Genomic DNA, 22,410 nt, shown 5'->3' on the forward strand with positions numbered 1-22,410 from the left:
ATGACCCCCCTGCGTCACCATCCTAAGTGGCACTGTGACCTCCCTAATCAACCCGGATCCTAACGGACGGCTATCTAGGGCATGTACCGGGAAAGGATTATTTACCGGAAGGAGAGGGATCCCTAACTGACAATATGAACAACTAAAAAGTAGATGGATTGTGTCTATTGTCCTCTGTGGATTGTGTCCATTGTCCCAAATGGCACCATATTCCCTTTGTAGTGCACTACTTCTAGCAGGGCTCATAGGGATCAGATCAAAATTAGTGCACTACATTGTGAATAGAGTGTCATTTGGGACGCACCCATTACTTAGGTCCGTGGCTGTTCGTCAGTGAATTGTAGGCATTGGTCCCTTGTGTCATCCCTCACCTCCTTTTTCTCTGTCCTTATATATCCCGTCATCCCTCCAGCCTGTGACCCTGTGATGGGGTTGTCATGGAGAGCGCTCCCTCTGCACTGCGATTGGCCCAGGGCTGTTGCCATGGACGCGGCCCCACTAATAACGAGATAATTGCGTTGTTGTCTCCCTCAACAGGTCCACAGTGGGATACCTGAGCTAGAGAGAGAGAGAGAGAGAGAGAGAGAGAGAGAGAGAGAGAGAGAGAGAGAGAGAGAGAGAGAGAGAGAGAGAGAGAGAGAGAGAGAGAGAATGAGCTAACATTGGCTCCATAGTCAGATGAGCATTGATCAAGCTGTTGGAAGTCGACACGTAGCTTACGTCCCAAATTACACCCTTTTCTCAACATAGTGCACTACTTTTGACCGGAGTCCTATGGGCCCTGTTTAGAAGTTGTGCACTATATAGGGAATAGGGGGCCATTTGGGACGAAGCCATAGAGTTTACAGAGGTCCAGACTAAACTAAAGCCTCATCCAAAGAACTACAGAGGAACAGGTCCAGTCGATATCCTCTCCCCTCTCTATACCCCCTTACCCCTCTACCACCCTACCCCCGGTCACAGAGGAACCCCTCGAGACTCCAACCCCACTCAGAGTCAAGGGAATTAGGAGAGATCTTCCCCACACATCCCCCTTCCCTCCAAAGCCACAGTGCAGTAGAATGATGCTCCTGAAGCAAAGTTCAAAGTTGGCTCTTTGAGAAAGTTTTTCTGAAGTGAACTTGGCTCTTTGGGAAAGTTTCTCTGAAGTGAACTTAGCTCTTTAAGAAAGTTTCTCTGAAGTGAACTTGGCTCTTTGGGAAAGTTTCTCTGAAGTGAACTTGGCTCTTTGGGAAAGTTTCTCGGAAGTTAACTAGGCTCTTTGGTAAAGTTTCTCAGAAGTTTGACTGAAAGTAGGGAAAAGTTTATTTGAGGTTTGGCTCGAAACGGAAGTTGGTTCTGTGGGAAGATTGACGATTCGCTTCACTTTTATGCCCATTTTAATAATAATGTCCATCGGATTAGGTGGGTGGGAAGTTAATGAAAATCCTTGGCTAAGGTCAACACGGCCGGCGCTGTCTTTCTTTAGTATGTGGGCTATGTACAGGAACAACCATATGGGTCTTTTATGACAAAAACCAAAGCGCCTTTTATTCATTATCAGGCAGATTTACAAGGACATTGAGCAACAAGGACATTCTCCACTATCCTCTTCCATCAACGATTAATTAGTTACACTGGAAGAGGTATTACAGGCACAGGAAACAGGGTTGGGTTAAGGAAATAATTTGGTGTGTGTGCATGCATTGCGTGTACCAGCCTCTATATATAGTTGTGTGTCTGTGAGTCATTGTGAACCCACCCAGAGGTTATGCTGCTCTTTGGCCTGGTTGCTGACATGTTGATTTTGCATCAGGCTGGACCCCCAGGCCTCTTATAGCAGATGGAGAGCCGGGTGCGAGCCTCTCGCTCATCTCAGCTTGGTTCTGTTGGATCAGCAAACAGCCCGGACAATAGACTAACAATGCATACGTCATCACAATAGGATTCCGTCAACCCTACACATTGATCTAGGACCAGTTTTGCATTCCTACTCCCTAGTAGGTAAAGTAACTGTCCAGTGAAAATCTCACTTTTAAAGGTCATATTCTGTTAACTCATACCCAAATAATGTTGTTGACTTGTACTATAGTTGTATTTGTGGCCAAAGCATACATTAGAAGAAAAAACACCACTTAAAAACCACTTTAAAAAAGCTCAGTGGCTGAACTGTCCAATCAGCTGTTTACTTGTCATTAATATTTTTTATGACCTGTATACGCTCACACCATTCTGTTGTTGGGGTACGCTCACACCATTCAAACACATAAAAGCTGCTTTTTAACGTACTTAATAATTTTGGAAGGAAAACTATTTCACTCATATTGTAATTAATTATAAGTCATATTTCATAGAAATCTGGAAACACTGGACAGTTACTTTAAGGTTTGGATGTGGAGAGAGGAAACTGATCCCAGATCTGTATGTACAGCCAACTTCCACCCGGCGCTAGCTCATCAGAGGGCCTTCCTACTGTACAGGAACCCCTCTTCTGGAAAGGGGAATTTATAGACAGAGGGGGAGATATTAGCTGAGTGAAGCAGACTGTCTGTGTTCTAAAATGGTCCGTTTGTATGTGTCTGGTCCACCCCAGATAAATGGGTTTACAGGACAGTGTGTAGCCAGCTGGGAGTTTTCCAGTCTCCTCAAGCATGTATTGGAACAAGCTGCAGCAAATGGAGGGCAGTGTTTATCATTGTTCATTTGATGTTTGGTTATACACTTCTTCAGGGGGGAATTGGAAATTAGCTAAATTAAAACACAGTGTATTTATGTGTGTGTGTACATGTGTTTGTAGTTAATCAGTGTGTGTATCTGTGTATCTGTTTATGTTTTCTTTCGTCTCAAACACGTCTCGAACCAAAACACCCTCTGGCCATTTCTCCTAGTCTTTACTCAAACTGGAACATTTGGCGCGGGCTCCGAAAACCTGAAATTATCAAACTATCTCACCATCGAAACATGCCTTCTGTTCTCTACGCGGCCACAACAGCTGCCGACACCCTACAGACGTAACAGCGGCAACGGGGACGGTATGGGGGCCTGCAGGGGCCCAGGCATATTGATGCCCGTCTGCCAGGTAAAAAAATATCTAAATGGTGCTTATTGAGCGATCAGCCTTCCAGGAGAGATGTGGTGACTGAGAGAAGCCAACTCCGGCTTAGTGTCTGATCAGCTGGCCTCTCCTTTTACTTCCAACCAAAACACCATTATCTTCTTCAGGCATTTTTTATTTTTTACACTCACCAGCTTGGACTTTCAGGGGCTTTTGTTAGATTTACTGGCAACACCTGGATCTGCGAGTCGGATCGAAATGGATTGGCCTCTTTAGGCTTGATTTTACACAGGCAATCCAATTCTGATCTTTTTTCACTAATTGGTCTTTTGACCAATCAGATCAGCTCCTTTGCCCATAATTGGGCAAAAGATCAGAATTGGGCTGCCTGTGTAAACGCAGCCATCGTCACCCTATAGTACACTGCTCAAAAAAATAAAGGTAACACTAAAATAACACATCCTAGATCTGAATGAATGAAATAATCTTATTAAATACTTTTTTCTTTACATAGTTGAATGTGCTGACAACAAAATCACACAAAAATTATCAATGGAAATCAAATTTATCAACCCATGGAGGTCTGGATTTGGAGTCACCCTCAAAATTAAAGTGGAAAACCACACTACTGGCTGATCCAACTTTGATGTAATGTCCTTAAAACAAGTCAAAATGAGGCTCAGTAGTGTGTGTGGCCTCCACGTGCCTATATGACCTCCCTACAATGCCTGGGCATGCTCCTGATGAGGTGGCGGATGGTCTCCTGAGGGATCTCCTCCCAGACCTGGACTAAAGCATCCGCCAACTCCTGGACAGTCTGTGGTGCAACGTGGTGTTGGTGGATTGAGTGAGACATGATGTCCCAGATGTGCTCAATTGGATTCAGGTCTGGGGAACGGGCGGTCCATAGCATCAATGCCTTCCTCTTGCAGGAACTGCTGACACACTCCAGCCACATGAGGTCTAGCATTGTCTTGCATTAGTAGGAACCCAGGGCCAACCGCACCAGCATATGGTCTCACAAGGGGTCTGAGGATCTCATCTCGGTACCTAATGGCAGTCAGGCTACCTCTGGCGAGCACATGGAGGGCTGTGCGGCCCCCCAAAGAAATGCCACCCCACACCATGACTGACCCACCGCCAAACCGGTCATGCTGGAGGATGTTGCAGGCAGCAGAACGTTCTCCACGGCGTCTCCAGACTCTGTCACGTCTGTCACATGTGCTCAGTGTGAACCTGCTTTCATCTGTGAAGAGCACAGGGCGCCAGTGGCGAATTTGCCAATCTTGGTGTTCTCTGGCAAATGCCAAACATCCTGCATGGTGTTGGGCTGTAAGCACAACCCCCACCTGTGGACGTCGGGCCCTCATACCACCCTCATGGAGTCTGTTTCTGACCGTTTGAGCAGACACATGCACATTTGTGGCCTGCTGGAGGTCATTTTGCAGGGCTCTGGCAGTGCTCCTCCTGCTCCTCCTTGCACAAAGGCGGAGATAGCGGTTGTTGCCCTCCTACGGCCTCCTCCACGTCTCCTGATGTACTGGCCTGTCTCCTGGTAGCGCCTCCATGCTCTGGACACTACGCTGACAGACACAGCAAACCTTCTTGCCACAGCTCGCATTGATGTGCCATCCTGGATGAGCTGCACTACCTGAGCCACTTGTGTGGGTTGTAGACTCCGTCTCATGCTACCACTAGAGTGAAAGCACCGCCAGCATTCAAAAGTGACCAAATCATCAGCCAGGAAGCATAGGAACTGAGAAGTGGTCTGTGGTCACCACCTGCAGAACCACTTCTTTATTGGGGGTGTCTTGCTAATTGCCTATAATTTCCACCTGTTGTCTATTCCATTTGCACAACAGCATGTGACATTTATTGTCAATCAGTGTTGCTTCCTAAGTGGACAGTTTGATTTCACAGAAGTGTGATTGACTTGGAGTTACATTGTGTTGTTTAAGTGTTCCCTTTATTTTTTTGAGCAGTGTATATTGCTGTTCTGTAACATGAACTTTTGTATACAGAGAGTGAATCCTTACTAAAAAGGTATAGCCAAACCAATGCTAAGTGGTATTTCAGCCAAAACCTATATCATAGGCCTCATTGGTGTTCATGGTGTTAGTAACTTCTGGCCCTAGTTATTGACTCAGATCCTACCTGGAGATTCATGGGCATACACTGGTAAATATCCAATTGCTACAGATCTCAAGTTATGGGCCGACCCCTAACTGAATGTCTGAGTTTTTCCTACCCTAGTTTTAATGCCATGCTATTGATACCTTTAGAAAGTGAAACAACCACTACAGATAGGAAGGAGTGGATGCCAATCCAGCCTCACATAGCAGCATTGTCATGAGCCTCTCACTCCACCGGGTTACCACCCTATTTTCTTCCACTCTGCTCACCACTCTCTCTACTCAGCCTAACTAGCTCCACCTGTCCCTGCTCTGCTCTGCTCTAATTACTCTGCCAGCTGCGCTGCATTACCCACTACCTCTCCCAGTATTTAAGGCCCTGTCTTTCAGCTCTCCGGTGTCAGATCGTCTGCAAAGCTCACTCCCGGAACCTGTTTGCTCGCGCTTCTGGCTCACCCTGGTTTTGTGACCCCGGACCTGCCTGATTTTTGGATACTCTTCTGCCCCAGGAGATCCAGACCTGCTTTCTGCCTTAACGACTCCTGACTACTCTTCAATCCCGGTAACTCTGACCAGCCTTCTGCCTTGCTACTACGTATTTTGGATTTCCCTTGAACTGTACTGCTGCCTTGTTTCATTCCGCCCTGTTGTGTCTGTGTCTCCCCCCCCCCAGGACTTCTGGACCACCCACCACCGGCTTCATAGGACGCATCGCTGCCACTGGGGGGGGCACAGACCCAGCACATTGGACGGGATCCCTGTTACCCCTGGAGCCTTCATTCACTCCCTACTTCCCTTTTCCCTTAAGTTTTAATAAACTTTCTGGTGTGACGCAATTGTGGTCCTCTGGTCGTCTGTCTGAACCGTGACAGTACGATCTGACCATTATGGACTCAGCGCACACTTCCCTCGACATGGAAACCGATGAGCATGAGCAGCAGTTCCAGCAGCAGCAACAACAACTCGCCATGATCATTCAACTCCTCACCAACCTTACCCCAGCCAGTCTGCCCACCAGCCCTGCCCCCGAGTTACCTGCCCCGGTCATTGCAGCCGCTGCTCCGGAACCCAAGATTGGAAACCCCGAGCGGTTCAACGGCGATTCAACCCAGGTCCGGCCATTCCTGACTAGCTGCCGACTTCAGTTCTCCTTGCAGCCAAGGACCTTCGCCACGGAGGGGGCTAAAGTTGGGTATGCCATCACTCACCTGACGGGCCGAGCTCGACTCTGGGGAACAGCAGAGTTCGAACGTCAAACCCCCGCATGTGCAACCTTCGACCTGTTTGCTGAGGAGATGCTGAAGGTGTTTGACCTGGATTCACCAACCGCAGAGGCGTCTCGTGAACTGTTCAGTATTCGACAAGGCAGACGTACAGTCGCAGACCATTCCATCGACTTCCGAACCCTGGCTAGACGAAGTTCTTGGAACACACCATCGTTGGTGGACGCGTTCTTCCATAGTTTGGCTGACTATATCAAGGACGAGTTGGTCTCCCATGAACTGCCTTCCACTCTTGATGAAGCCATCGCACTGACTGTCAGGATCGACAGAAGGATACAGACCCGTCGTCGTGAGAGGGGGCGCCAAGGTCCACCTACTACCGGCATTCGGAGAGATCCGACTGGGCTCCTGTCATCTACTGCCACTCACCCAGGTCAGCTTGATCAGTCTGAGCCTATGGAGATTGGGCGAGCCTCTCTCACTCCTGCAGAGCGCCAGCGCCGCTTCACCTCAAACCTCTGCCTCTATTGTGGAGGTGATGGACATCGTGTGGTAACCTGCCCTTTAAAGGGGCGAAGCTCACCGGGCATAGGGGTAGTCCGGTTGAGTTCTATGACCATCCAGTCCTCCGACCGCAAACCCCTGCTGCAAGTTCACCTCCGCCTCTCTGACTCAACTCACACCCTGGCTGCTCTGGTGGCTTCTGGCGCCGAAGCCAACATAATGGACATCAAGCTGGCACGCCAACTGGGACTGGAGAACCTCCGTTTGACACCTCCTATTCCTGCCCGGGCACTGGACGGACACTTACTCGGATCGGTCACTCATGTCACGGCCCCGGTCTCGATGGGTCTGTCCGGAAACCATCAAGAAACTATCCAGTTTCACCTGCTCCCCTCTCCAGGCCAACCCCTCATCCTGGGTTACCCATGGCTCCGCCGGCACAACCCTCAGCTCGACTGGGTGACCGGGGTGATCAGGGAGTGGGGAGAGGACTGCCACCGAACCTGCCTGCTTGCTGCCGCACTACCCCCTCGGCCAGAACCTACTAACTCCGCTCCTGACCTCTCCAATGTCCCAGAATGCTACCATGGTCTCAGAGAGGTGTTTAACAAAGCAAGAGCCACATCTCTGCCCCCTCACCGACCGTACGACTGTGCCATCGACCTCCTCCCTGGAACAGCCCCTCCAAAGGGTCGTCTTTATTCGTTGTCTGCTCCTGAAAGAAAGTCCATGGAGGACTACATCAATGGCTCTCTGTCCGCAGGATTAATCCGTTCATCTTCATCTCCTGCTGGTGCTGGCTTCTTCTTTGTGGGGAAGAAGGACGGATCTCTTCGCCCCTGCATCGACTACAGGGGACTCAACGACATCACAGTGAAAAACCGTTACCCTCTGCCTCTGCTCACCTCTGCTTTTGAGTTGCTCCAGGGAGCCACTGTTTTTACCAAGTTGGATCTCAGAAACGCTTACCACCTAGTGCGGATCCGGGAGGGAGATGAATGGAAAACCGCATTCAATACACCAACAGGCCACTACGAGTATCTGGTTATGCCTTTTGGCCTCACCAATGCTCCTGCTGTGTTCCAGGCTCTAGTGAATGATGTACTGCGGGACATGTTAAACATGTTTGTCTTCGTTTACCTGGATGACATCTTAATCTACTCCAGAAACCTGTCTGAACACACCCGCCATGTCCAGCAAGTCCTTCATCGTCTTCTGGAGAATTCCCTCTACGCCAAGGCAGAGAAATGTGAGTTTCACGTCAAGACAGTGGCCTTCCTGGGGTACATAGTGGCAGAGGGAAGTATCCAAATGGATCCGGCCAAAGTATCAGCAGTCACTTCATGGCCAGTTCCGGAGAACAGAAAGAAGCTGCAACAGTTTCTGGGGTTTGCTAACTTCTATAGAAAGTTTATCCGGAACTACAGTACCGTTGCTGCCCCTCTCACTGCTCTAACCAGCACCAAGCAACCCTTCACCTGGACCCCAGCAGCCGACAAAGCCTTCAGTACCCTCAAGGTGAGGTTCACCTCCGCTCCCATCCTCCAGATGCCTGATGTGGACCGGCAATTCATTGTGGAGGTGGACGCCTCGGATGTGGGAGTTGGTGCTGTGATTTCTCAGTGGGCTGCGGAGGATAGGAAGCTCCATCCCTGTGCCTTTTTCTCACGTCGGTTGTCCCCCTCTGAGTGCAATTACGACATAGGGAACCGTGAGCTGCTGGCTGTGAAGCTTGCCTTGGAGGAGTGGCGTCACTGGCTGGAGGGGTCCACCATTCCATTTCTCGTTTGGACCGATCATAAGAACTTGGAGTACATCCGCACGGCCAAACGGTTGAACTCCAGGCAGTCCCGCTGGGCCCTGTTCTTCACCAGGTTTAATTTCACTCTGTCATACCGGCCTGGATCACGCAACACCAAGCCAGACGCCCTCTCCCGTCAATTCCAGAAGGATGACACCCCCTCCAAGGACCCTGTGTCGATTCTGCCAAGTCCCTGCATCGTTGCAGCTCTGACCTGGGCTGTTGAGGAACAGGTGCTGGAAGCTCTCCGTAACCAGCCAGGTCCCAGCACTTGCCCAGCTGACCGCCTTTTTGTCCCCGAAGACCTGAGGTCCCAGGTCGTTCAGTGGGGACATGACTCCCGCCTAGCTTGTCACCCTGGCTCCACCCGCACTTACAACCTGCTCGCCCAGAGGTTCTGGTGGCCCTCTCTGAGAAAGGATGTACGGGAATTCGTCCAAGCCTGCCCCATCTGCAACCAACACAAGTCGTCCTGCCAGCCCCCAGCCGGATTGCTGCAGCCCCTGCCTGTGCCCAGACGTCCCTGGTCTCACATCGCCCTTGACTTTGTCACGGGGCTGCCCCCTTCAAGTGGCATGACCGTCATTTTCACCATAGTTGACCGTTTCAGCAAGATGGCACACTTCATTCCCCTCCCCAAGCTCCCAACCGCCAAGGAGACCGCCCAGGTGGTCCTGGAACACGTCTTCCGGATCCACGGACTGCCAAAGGATGTAGTTTCTGACCGTGGTCCACAATTCTCCTCCGCTTTTTGGAAGGAGTTCTGTCACCTGCTGGGAGCCACAGTCAGTCTGACTTCCGGATTCCATCCCCAATCCAATGGGCAGTCAGAGCGGGCTAATCAGGAGCTCGAGAAGGCACTGCGATGCATGACTTCACGCAACCCCCACTCCTGGTCGCAGCAATTGACATGGGTGGAGTACGCACACAATTCTCTGACCTGCTCTGCCATCGGTATGTCCCCTTTCCAATGTGTTTATGGATACCAGCCTCCTCTATTTGCCAGCCAGGAAGAGGAGGTTACTTGCCCATCTGCACTTGCTTTTGCCCGTCGATGTCGCCGCACCTGGTCACAAGCCCGAGCCACACTCCTCAGATCCGTTGCCAGCTACACTACCGGGGCCAACCGTCGGAGAATTCCTGCTCCCACCTACCATGTTGGTCAAAGGGTGTGGTTGTCAGCGAAGAACCTGCCACTCAGGGTGGAGTCGCAGAAGCTGGCACCTCGGTTCATTGGCCCATTCCCTATCATAAGAGTGATTAGCCCAACTGCTGTCCGGCTCCAACTGCCTAATTCCCTGAGGGTGCACCCCACTTTCCATGTGTCTAAGATTAAGCCCATCCATGAGAGTCCGCTGGTCCCTGCTGCGCCTTGTCCTCCTCCTCCACGGCTCGTCGATGGTGGTCTGGTTTACACCGTCCGCCGCCTGCTTCGGTCCAGACGGAGGGGTAGGGGTCTCCAGTACCTCATTGACTGGGAGGGCTATGGACCTGAGGAAAGGACCTGGGTGCCAGCTAGTCGGATTGTGGATAGGACTCTCATCACCGCTTTCCACCAACGGCATCCTGATCAACCTGCAATCCGTAGGGGCCGCCCCAGAGGGGTCCCTAACCGTCCTGCCCGCTCGGCTTCCTGTCCTGTGCCTGATCCTGTCTCGGGACCTGTCCCATCTCCCGACCACGGCCCTCCGGCTTCCTCCGAGGATGAGGACGTTCACTCGGACCGTTCGGAGGAGTTCTAGCCCTCCTCCGGCTCCCCTCCTCCCGCCCGGCGTGGTGTTGCTCTTGGGACTTCTGGGGCCGTCCCTTGGGGGGGGGGTTCTGTCATGAGCCTCTCACTCCACCGGGTTACCACCCTATTTTCTTCCACTCTGCTCACCACTCTCTCTACTCAGCCTAACTAGCTCCACCTGTCCCTGCTCTGCTCTGCTCTAATTACTCTGCCAGCTGCGCTGCATTACCCACTACCTCTCCCAGTATTTAAGGCCCTGTCTTTCAGCTCTCCGGTGTCAGATCGTCTGCAAAGCTCACTCCCGGAACCTGTTTGCTCGCGCTTCTGGCTCACCCTGGTTTTGTGACCCCGGACCTGCCTGATTTTTGGATACTCTTCTGCCCCAGGAGATCCAGACCTGCTTTCTGCCTTAACGACTCCTGACTACTCTTCAATCCCGGTAACTCTGACCAGCCTTCTGCCTTGCTACTACGTATTTTGGATTTCCCTTGAACTGTACTGCTGCCTTGTTTCATTCCGCCCTGTTGTGTCTGTGTCTCCCCCCCCCCAGGACTTCTGGACCACCCACCACCGGCTTCATAGGACGCATCGCTGCCACTGGGGGGGGCACAGACCCAGCACATTGGACGGGATCCCTGTTACCCCTGGAGCCTTCATTCACTCCCTACTTCCCTTTTCCCTTAAGTTTTAATAAACTTTCTGGTGTGACGCAATTGTGGTCCTCTGGTCGTCTGTCTGAACCGTGACAAGCATATCCACCCTAGAATATCCACCCTAGAATATCCACCCTAGAATATCCTTATCCTAAACCTACTGGCCCCAGTTATAATGCTTCACAGTGGTTTTAATACGTTCTATTACCCCACCAACCACTTTAGCTAGAAGTGGATATATGAATCCAGCCTCCCACAGCAGAATATCTTCCCTATCCATCCTCTTCTATAGCGTATAGACTCACACCAGAGGTGAGCTGCATGGGCCAGATTGACTGAGCCCCCCAGAAGCCTGAACCATTGATTTCTTGTGAAGCATGCACTGATTTAGCTAGCGGCCTTTCAGACGTTATGTGTCGTTTCACTTCAACCATCCTCCCAGGGAGCCTGGGACTGAGCCTGGGACTCCAGGCTTTAGTGCCACTGGGAGGAGGAGACGCAGAGTTGACTTGTCTGGCTGGGGGAATGGTGAGACCGGAAAGGTGGTGTAGAGAGAAAGGGGGAGGGGGGGAGGAGAGAGTGGGGGAGAGAGATGGAGAAGGAGGGAGGTAGGGATAGAAGGAAGGAGGGAGGCAAGGGGGGTGAGAGAGAATTAGAGAAGAGGGACGGAGAGAAGGAAAGAGAGAGGGGAGAGAGGCCTTGTGCTGTCTTCACAAATACCTTACATCTGACCCAGCATTTTATTTTCTGTGCTGAGTGAGAGAATGTAGTAAGATTCTCCATCACCATGTGAGAACAGGGGAAGACGCAATGAAACTGTATGTGGAACAATATGTCACATTGTTATGGCTCCCTCATCATCCCTCTCTCTCTCTTGTTCTCTCTCTTCTCTGTCTCTCTCACACATCAAGCACAGATAGAATAATGTGAGCAGCTTGGTCGGATTACCCATTTTATCTCTCTCTCTTTCACTCTTTTTCTCCCTCCTCTCTCTCTCTCTCTCTCTCTCTCTCTCTCTCTCTCTCTCTCTCTCTCTCTCTCTCTCTCTCTCTCTCTCTCTCTCTCTCGAAATGTCACATCCTTAAAAGCACCTGACGTTTCAGTCCCTCTCCAGGAACAGTCATCCTCTCCTTTCCTCCTCTCCTCCTGTCCTCCTTTCCTCTCTTTTCCTCCTGTCCTCCTTTTCTCCCTCTCTTTTATCTTGTCTTTAAGGGAAGTGTTTTCATCCGTATTTTTAGACCACCTGACAGGCATTTCAGGCAGAGGAACAGTGGTGTCTCTTCTCCTAGCAGGAGGCAGTATGAGTCAGCATATGGTCGCTCAGAGGGGTGCATGCAGTAGTACAACAGATTCCCTCAAGCTTGGATGTAATGGGAGATAAAAACCACATATAGTTTCTTTCTCAATTCGTTTTTCTTTACCCAATTCAAAAATACTAGTATTTCCAGCTCATCAAATATGAAGCATATGTTTCTCCTGACCACATGACTGACTGGATGTAATGGCTTTGCAGGCTTTTCTTCTGGCCCTGCTCTAAAACACCTGGTTCAGCTAATTATGGTCCAGACTGTTAGTGAGTTGACTATTTGGATCAGGTGCGTTAATGCTGGGCAGGAACAAAAGCCTGCATACCTAGTAGCTGCAAACCCCTGGTCTATTGTGGGCCGGTTTCCCGGACACTTATTAAGCCTATTCCTGGACTGAAAAGGAATAGAGAATCTCTAGGTTCAGAGAACATGCCCTAAAAGCCTATGTTGAAAGAGATCTAGGGTTGAAACATTCCGGTAAATTTCCCAAAATGCTCAAGAAAACCTGGGAATTTTGGGAAAGTTACCGCAATTCTCCAACCCTAAAGGTGTCTAAGTCTGGCTGCTCACATATCAGCTTGTTGTTCCTACTCTCACCCTAGTAGTTCCACTTCAATACAATCTGTTTGTTTTCACCCCGGGATGTGTCTGCCCTCTCACAGTGGTCTGTGACCGCTTTGAGCCACTCACGCTCTCAGCAGGGAGCCCCAGTGCACCATGGGAAGTTAAAGAGCTGCTTATGCCTTGTTCTGATTGTGTTGCTAGCCGTGTAAGAGCTGCTGGCCTCTGAGAGCGTAGCCTGGTGTTTCAGTTGGCGGTTATTACTGGATATTTTGTAAATGTTTTATTTAACCTTTATTTAACCAGGTAAGCCAGTTGAGAACAAGTTCTCATTTACAACTGCGACTTGGCCAAGATAAAGCAAAGCAGTGCGATGAAAACAACAGCACAGAGTTACATATGGGGTAAACAAAACATAAAGTCAAAAATACAACAGAAAATATATATACAGTGTGTGCGAATGTAGTAAATTATGGAGGTAAGGCAATAAATAAATAGGCCATAGTGCATAAATAGTTACAATTTCGTAATTAACACTGGAATGATAGATGTGCAAAAGATTATGTGCAAATAGAGATACTGGGGTACAAATTAGCTAAATAAATAACAATATGGGGATGAGGTAGTTGGGTGGGCTAATTTCAGAATGGCTGTGTACAGGTGCAGTGATCGGTAAGCTGCTCTGACAACTGACGCTTAAAGTTAGTGAGGGAGATAAGAGTCTCCAGCTTCAGAGATTTTTGCAGTTTGTTCCAGTCATTGGCAGCAGAGAACTGGAAGGAATGGCGGCCAAAGGAGGTGTTTGGCTTTGGGGATGACCAGTGAGATATACCTGCTGGAGCGCAGACTACGGGTGGGTGTTGCTATGGTGACCAGTGAGCTAAGATAAGACGGGGATTTGCCTAACAGTGATTTATAGATGACCTGGAGCCAGTGGGTTTGGCGACGAATATGTAGTGAGGGCCAGCCAACAAGAGCGTACAGGTCACAATGGTAGGTAGTATATGGGGCTTTGGTGACAAAACGGATGGCACTGTGATAGACTACATCCAATTTGCTGAGTAGAGTGTTGGAGGCTATTTTGTAAATGACATCGCCGAAGTCAAGGATCGGTAGGATAGTCAGTTTTACGAGGGCATGTTTGGCAGCATGAGTGAAGGAGGCTTTGTTGCGAAATAGGAAGCCGATTCTAGATCTAACTTTTGATTGGAGATGCTTAATGTGAGTCTGGAAGGAGAGTTACAGTCTAACCAGACATCTAGGTATTAATAGTTGTCAAAATACTCTAGGTCAAACCCGCCGAGAGTAGTGATTCTAGTCAGGTGGGCAGGTGCAAGCAGCGTTCGGTTGAAGAGCATGAATTTAGTTTTACTAGTGTTTAAGAGCAGTTGGAGGCTACGGAAGGAGTGTTGTATGGCGTTGAAGCTCGTTTGGAGGTTTGTTAACACAGTGTCCAATGAAGGACCAGATGTATACTAAATGGTGTCGTCCGCATAGAGGTGGATCCGAGCGTCACCAGCAGCAAGAGCCACATCATTGATATAAACAGAGAATAGAGTCAGCCCGAGAATTGAACCCTGTGGCACCCCCATAGAGACAGCCAGAGGTCCAGACAACAGGCCCTCCGATTTGACACATTGAACTCTATCTGAGAAGTAGTTGGTGAACAAGGCGAGGCAGTCATTAGAGAAACCAAGGCTATTTAGTCTGCCAATAAGAATGCGGTGGTTGACAGAGTCGAAAGCCTTGGCCAGGTCGATGAAGACGGCTGCGCAGTACTGTCTTTTATCGATTGCGGTTATAATATTGTTTAGGACCTTGAGCGTGGCTGAGGTGCACCCAAGACCAGCTCGGAAACCGGATTGCATAGCGGAGAAGGTAGGGTGGGATTCAAAATGGTCGGTGATCTGTTTGTTAACTTGGCTTTCAAATACTTTCGAAAGGCAGGGCAGGATGGATATAGGTCTGTACAGTTTGGATCTAGAGTGTCATCCCCTTTGAAGAGGGGATGACCGCGGCAGCTTTCCAATCTCTGGGGATCTCAGACGTTACGAAAGAGAGGTTGAACAGGCTAGTAATAGGGGTTGCGACAATTTCGGCGGCTATTTTTAGAAAGAGAGGGTCCAGATTGTCTAGCCCAGCTGATTTGTAGGGGTCCAGATTTTTCAGCTCTTTCCAGAACATCAGCTGTCTGAAGTTGTGTGAAGGAGAAGCGGGGGGGGGGGGGGGGGGGGGGGGGGGGGCATTGGCAAGTTGCAGCGGAGGGTGCAGAGCTGGTGGACGGGGTAGTGGTAGCCAGGTGGAAAAGCATGGCCAGCCATAGCAAAATGCTTGTTGAAATTCTCGATTATTGTAGATTTATCGGTGGTGACAGTGTTTCCTAGCCTCAGTGCAGTGGGCAGTTGGGAGGAGGTGCTCTTATTTTCCATGGACTTTCCAGTGTCCCAAAACTTTTTGGAGTTAGTGCTACAGGATGCAAATTTCTGTTTGAAAAAGCTAGCCTTTGCTTTCCTAACTGATTGTGTATATTTGTTTCTGACTTCCCTGAAAAGTTGCATATCGCGGGGGCTGTTCAATGCTAATGCAGTATGCCACAGGATGTTTTTGTGCTGGTCAAGGGCAGTCAAGTCTGAGGAGAACCAGGGGCTATATCTGTTTTTAGTTCTGAATTTTTTGAATGGGGCATGCTTATTTAAGAAAGCACTTTTAAAGAACAACCAGGCATCCTCTACTGACGGAATGAGCTCAATATCCATCCAGGATACCCGGCCAGGTCAATTAGAAAAGCCTGCTCGCTAAAGTGTTTTAGGGAGCGTTTGACAGTGATGAGGGGTGGTCGTTTGACCGCGGACCCCATTACGGACGCAGGCAATAAGGCAGTGATCGCTGAGATCCTGGTTGAAGACAGCGGAGGTGTATTTAGAGGGTACATTTGTCAGGATGATATCTATGAGGGTGCCCATGTTTACAGATTTAGGATTGTACCTGGTAGGTTCGTTGATAATTTGAGATTGAGGGCATCTAATTTAGATTGTAGGTTGGCCGGGGTGTTAAGCATATCCCAGTTTAGGTCACCAAGCAGGACGAACTCTGAGGATAAATGGGGGACAATCAGTTCACATATGGTGTCCAGGGCACAGCTCGAGGCTGATGGGGGTCTGTTGCAAGCGGCAACAGTGAGAGACTTATTTCTGGAAAGGTGGATTTTTAGAAGTAGAAGCTCAAACTGTTTGGGCACAGACCTGGATAGTACAATAGAGCTCTGCTGGCTATCTCTACAGTAGATTGCAACCCCACCCCCTTTGGCAGTTCTATCGAGACGGAAAATGTTGTAGTTGGGGATGGACATTTCTGAATTTTTGGTGGCCTTCCTAAGCCAGGATTCAGACACTTCCTAGAACATCAGGGTTGGCGGGAGTGTGCTAACGCAGTGAATAACTCAAACTTAGGGAGGAGGCTTCGGATGTTAACGTGCAAGAAACCAAGGCTTTTACGGTTACAGAAGTCAACAAATGATAACGCCTGGGGAGTAGGAGTGATACTGGTGGCTACAGGGCCTGGGTTAACCTCTACATCACCAGAGGAACAGAGGAGGAGTAGAACAAGGATATGGCTAAAGGCTTCTAGTGCGTTGGGTACAGAGAAAAAAAGGGGCAGATTTCCGGGCGTTGTAGATTCAGGGAATTATGTACAGACAAGGATATGGAAGGATATGAGTACAGTGGAGGTAAACCTAAGCGTTGGGTAACGATGAAAGAGATAGCATCACTGGAGGCACCGATTTGAGTCGGTCTCCGCGTGTATGTGGGGTGGGACAAAGGAGCTATCTAAGGGCAGGTTGAGCTGGGCTGGGGGATCTACAGTGAAATAGTACAATAAGAAATAACCGAAACAGCAATAAGCAAGGCATATTGACATGGGAGAGAGGCATAAAACAATCACAGGTGTTATTCGAGAGAGCTAAGACAACAGCTGGTAATGGCGACAAAGTTTGGGCTGAGGCTAAACATAAACAGGATGCGGTTCCGTATAAAGGAACAGTCCAGCAGGCATCAGCTGTATAGCTGAGTTATCATAAGGTCCGGTGAACAGCAATAGGAGAGTTCGGAGGTAGTTCGGGGGCCTCTACAGCACTGGTGAGCAAGAGGCCACGGCTTGCGTGTGCTAGCGGGCCGGGGCTAGCAGATGGATCTTCGTGGTCGACGTCGTAACAGAAAGCCTGTTGAAACCACATCCGACGATTTCGTCGGCAGACCAATCGTGTTGGATCGGCGGGGCTCCGTGTCAACACTAGGAGGTCCCGTCCGGTTGACAGAGAGGTAGATAGCCGGGAGATGGGCCTGGCTCGAGGCTAGCTCAGGGCTGATTAGCCAACAACTACATCCATTTGGTTGCAGCTAGCTAGTTGCGATGATCCGGTATTAAAGGTCCAGTGATTCAGTGATTCCGGCAGAAAAAACGATATGTTCTGGGTCGATAACGCGCTGTGCAGACAGTGCAGACTGGCCAATAATAGTCCAGGCTAGAGATGGCTGGTAGGTAGTGCAGGCCACGGACAATGGTGAAAAACCGCTAACGGTGGCTAATAGCAAGTAGCTAGTTAGCTGGCTACTCCCATCCGGTAGACAGAGAGGTAGATAGCCAGAATATGGGCCTGGCTCGAGGCTAGCTCGAGGCTAACTGGTGCTTGCTTCGGGGGCAGCGGTGATTAGCCAACAGTAACATCCATCCGGTTGCGGCTAGCTAGTTGCGATCCGGTGTTAATGTCCAGTGATTCAGTTATTCCGGCAGAAAATCCGATGTTCTGGGTGAAAACCGCTAATGGTGGCTAATAGCAAGTAGCTAGTTAGCTGGCTAGCTAGTTTCAACTGGAGATTCTAGATAAAAGGTAAGTCAATAATAGAATCTGTTCCACATTGAGTGAGGCGGGTTGCAGGAAAGTATATTGTGTAGAAGGATGAAAAGTGTGATCGGGAAATAAGTACAAAAAATACCAAAAAATACAAAATACGGGCTATTTACACGGACACACAACAAAGAACACGACCGCACTGCTACGCCATCTTGGATATGATGGGTACGGTGTCCATATTAGGACATAGTCTGAGTATAAGAAGTATGGTGTCCATATTAGGACAGACGAATGAGGATGTTTTATGTAAATGTGACGAGAGACTGACTGGAAGCTTTTGTATAATAAAGGTAGTACTTAACTACTGATTTGATGGTGTATATACACTATATATACAAAAGTATGTGGACACCCCTTCAAATTAGTGGATTTGGCTATTTCAGCCACACACGTTGCTGACAGGTGTATGGAATCGAGCACACAGCCATGCAATCTCCATAGACAAATATTGGCAGTAGAATGACCTTACTGAAGTGCTCAGTGACTACAACTTTGAGGGTGTAGACAGGTTTTTAGACTTATTTGCATAAGTATTCAGAAACTTCGCTATGAGACTCGAAATTGAGCTCAGGTGCATCCTGTTTCCATTGATCATCCTTGAGATGTTTCTTGAACTTGATTGGAGTCCACCTGTGGTAAATTCAATTGATTCGACATGATTTGGAAAGGCGCACAGCTGTCTATATAAGGTCCTACAGTTGACAGTGCATGTCAGAGCACAAACCAAGCCATGAGGGCGAAGGAATTGTCTGTAGAGCTCCGAGACAGGATTGTGTTGAGCCATAGATCTGGGAAAGGGTACCAAAACATTTCTGCAGCATTGAAGGTCCCGAAGAACACAGTGGCTTCCATCATTCTTAAATGGAAGAAGTTTGGAACCACCAAGACTCTAGAGCTGGCCGCCCGGCCAAACTGAGTAATGGGGGAGAAGGGCCTTGGTCAGGGAGGTGACCAAAACCTGATGGTCACTCTGACAGAGCTGTAGAGTTCCTCTGTGGAGATGGGAGAACCTTCCAGAAGGACAACCATCTCTGCAGCACTCCACCAATCAGGCCTTTATGGTAGAGTGGCCAGACGGAAGCCACTCCTCAGTAAAAGGCACATGACAGCCCGCTTGGAGTTTACCAAAAAGGCACCCAAAGACTCTCAGACCATGAGAAACAAGATTCTATGGTCTGATGAAACCAAGATTGAACTCTTTGGCCTGAATGCCAAGCGTCACTCCTGGAGGAAACCTGTCACCATCCCTACGGTGAAGCATGGTGGTAGTTTTTCAGCGGCAGGGACTGGGAGACTAGTCAGGATTGAGGCAAAGATGAACGGCGCAAAGTACAGAGAGATCCTTGATGAAAACCTGCTCCAGAGCGCTCAGGACCTCAGACTGGGGCGAAGTTTCACCTTCCAACAGGAAAACGACCCTAAGCACACAGCCAAGACAACACAGGAGTGGCTTCAGGACAAGTCTCTCAATATCCTTGAGTGGCACAGCCAGAGCCCAGACTTGAACCCGATCAAACATCTCTGGAGAGACCTGAAAATAGCTGTGCAGCGATGCTCCCAATACCAACCTGACAGAGCTTGAGAGGATATGCAGAGGAGAATGGGAGAAACTCCCCAAAACAGGTGTGCCAAGCTTGTAGCATCATACCCAAAAAGACTCAAGGCTAGAATCGCCTTTTTTTGCTTTGACATTATGGGGTATTGTGTGTAGATTGATGAGAGAAAAAAAACAATTTAATCAATTTTAGAATAAGGCTGTAACCTAACAAAATGTGGAAAAAGTCAAGGTGGCTGAATACTTTCCGAAGGCACATACAGTACCAGTCCAAAGTTTGGACACATCTACTCAAACCCTTGAATGAGTAGGTGTCCAAACTTTTGACTGGTAATGTGTGTTGTCTCTCTCTCTTTATCTCTTTCTCTCACTCTCTGTATCTCTCTCTCTCTCTCTCTCTCTCTCTCTCTCTCTCTCTCTCTCTCTCTCTCTCTCTCTCTCTCTCTCTCTCTCTCTCTCTCTTTATCTCTCTCTGTTCTTCGCTCTCTCTTTCCGCAAACACGCAAACAGTTCTGCCACCCATCCGCCGGTACGTCACGTCAGCGGCCCGGGCAGAAATGAAGGACGGACCCCAGTCTTTTCACTATTGATTAAATTATCACCGATGGGATGCATGGAGCCATGAAATTGCTTAAATTTTTTCCCAGGGTCTCACTGCCATTTGCAATTTCCCGGGCTACATTTCACAGCCGCAGACGGGCGGGACCTGAATGTTTTTTTTTCTTCGTTTTTTGACCCAACCCAAGGATTTGTCAGGGAATCTACTGTAGTTAGTAGTAGGTTATACTGGATGGATCATGGTTAGAAACAGGGTCACGTTGCATTAGATTGTAAATGTGAAGGAGAAGGCTTGAAACATCTTCAGCTGACCTTTCTGCTTCTCTCACCTTGCGAGCACACACACACACACACACACTCAGACACACACACACACACACACACACAGTCTCACACATGCCTACACACTATTTTCCACCTGACTGGCGTCCGGATTGAAGTACTCTGAGTTTTACGAAATGCAACATTTACTTTTCAGTGATCATAACCCCCCCCCATGTACCCAGTATACTCCATTACCCATAGTTCTGAGTCATCCCCATACCTGTCTCTCTGTGACAAGTGTTGTGAGTTTTAGAACTTTTAAAACAGTTGAAGGCTCTCACCTGTTCTTTTACTCTGAGAGATTCATGGAGCAAGTTTAGCACGGGATATAACTACTCTTAGAGATGGGGGACTTAAAAAAGTAGTCACAAAAGTCACGGAGGCTTGAAAATGTCATTTTCCAACCATTTCTCATCGTTAAAGTCGGCTCACTCTTCCTGCCAGACGACACCTTTGTATCGCTCAGTGTGCTCTGACACTTTAAACAATTTATGTCGCCCCGACCGGCGACACAGAAGGGTGATGTGGGGTTTTTTTTTGCGAAAAGGTCATGGGTTGAGATCTCAAATGGTAATATGGCAACAGGGCGTCAGGGCCATTAAAGGAGAAAGGCCAAGGTGAATGTCAACACTCCTGGAAAACATCAAAGTTATATCGTGACTGAAACCTCCATGGAGAAAGTGATGAGTTTTGCTGTCGATGGTTTCTGTCTATATCACACCCTAACTCACTACTTTACAACGTCTTCATTTGCCAAGCTTTTAAAAGTTGACAAATGAAGACGATAACTGTGTTGATGCATTCCCTCGTTATAACAAATATGGCCGCCTCATAAAACGCGCCTCGGCGGACGGCGTTGAAGGTCAAGGCGGATCTCCTCGCCGGCAGGAAGGCTGCTCCCGCAGGATAATGAACTGGACCGATAAGACCTACAGTCTGACTCGGGTATCTTTTCATATAAAGAATCACCACCAAGGCCCTGGCTGTCTGGATGGATGGAAACTTTATATGTTTTTTTTGTCTCCGAATCACCGGGCGAAACAGTAGCCAGAGCAGCAACAGAAAATCAATTGCGTGATTGAATTCCTCTTTTAAAACGGCCCAAAGTACCAGAGCTATTCATAGATATTGTATGATATTCTGACTGTGTTAGAGAAAGAGGCTGTGAAGGTTTTTTGCGGAGAAGTTGGAAGGAGGGATCGTTAAGTCAATATATTCATTTCTGTCAGGTGGTTAATTATCCGAGGCCTGTTTTACCAGCTAACCTGATGGACCAGTGGACCAGATGACCGCTCAGTCCACAGGGAGACTTCCCATCCAGGCTTCCGTCTGTGTGTGTGTGTGTTTGTGTGACAGAAAGAGAGAGGAACAGTGAGAAAGTATGTGTACTAATGTGCCTGTGTATCACTGTGTGTGTGTGTGTGTGTGTGTGTGTGTGTCTCCCTTTCACATCACAGTCCAATCAAATCCTCTCAGCTAGATCTGTGTAATACTTTTAGAGAAATGCCTCTTTAAAAAAAGTTTCACATAAGTAATTTTTTCGATCGGCGACTTACATTCGAATTGTATAGTATGTTTTCATTGTTGATCATTCAAGTCACCCATGCATTGAATCTAAAGTGATTTGTTGTCTAATTGAATCCCTGGATGTCTGGTTCTCTGCAGGCTGGAGTCTCCCACCAGGACCCTGCGCCTGGAGGCTCCCAGAGGGGTGGAGGTCAACGCGGGGGTGGGCGACTTCAAGGCCTCCTGCCGGAAAGACCTGTTGCTCCAGTCATCAGAAGGAGAGGTGAGAGGGGGGGGAGAAGGGAGTCAGGTTGGGGTGTTGGGGTGGGAGTGTGTTGGGGAGGGAGTGTGTGTGTGTTTTAGGGGGGCTACAATACCGATACTAGTAGCAGAAGTTCATTAAGCGCCATCAATCAACGCAACCTTGTCCAGCTTTGTTCTCCTCTTCACTTATTTGGGGGAGAGATGTGACCTCGTTAACGCTGCGGTAATGACGAGGTGCCTGTTATCTGTCTGTCTGTCTCTCGGTCTCTGTCTGTCTGCCCGTCGGTCTGTGGCCCCGCGCGCTGTCGAGCCTTCACTGGAGCGTACCTTGTCATTAGCTCTGT

At 48.9% G+C, this 22,410-nt stretch overlaps 1 protein-coding gene across 1 annotated transcript in view; it reads left to right on the forward strand.

The window, feature by feature from the left end:
• Positions 1-22,085, forward strand: part of LOC311124416 (zeta-sarcoglycan-like) — a gene marked incomplete at both ends in the record, with an annotated part of 74,062 nt that extends 51,977 nt beyond the window's left edge. Inside the window, one exon of the mRNA XM_084198571.1 lies at positions 21,962-22,085. Coding sequence (XP_084054697.1) covers positions 21,962-22,085 — 124 coding nt within the window. The remainder of the gene's footprint in view (positions 1-21,961) is intronic.
• Between the last annotated feature and the right edge of the window lie 325 nt (positions 22,086-22,410).

The sequence above is a fragment of the Coregonus lavaretus genome, assembly GCF_964263955.1.
Source record: "Coregonus lavaretus genome assembly, contig: HAP1_SCAFFOLD_2177, whole genome shotgun sequence".
Taxonomy (NCBI): domain Eukaryota; kingdom Metazoa; phylum Chordata; class Actinopteri; order Salmoniformes; family Salmonidae; genus Coregonus; species Coregonus lavaretus.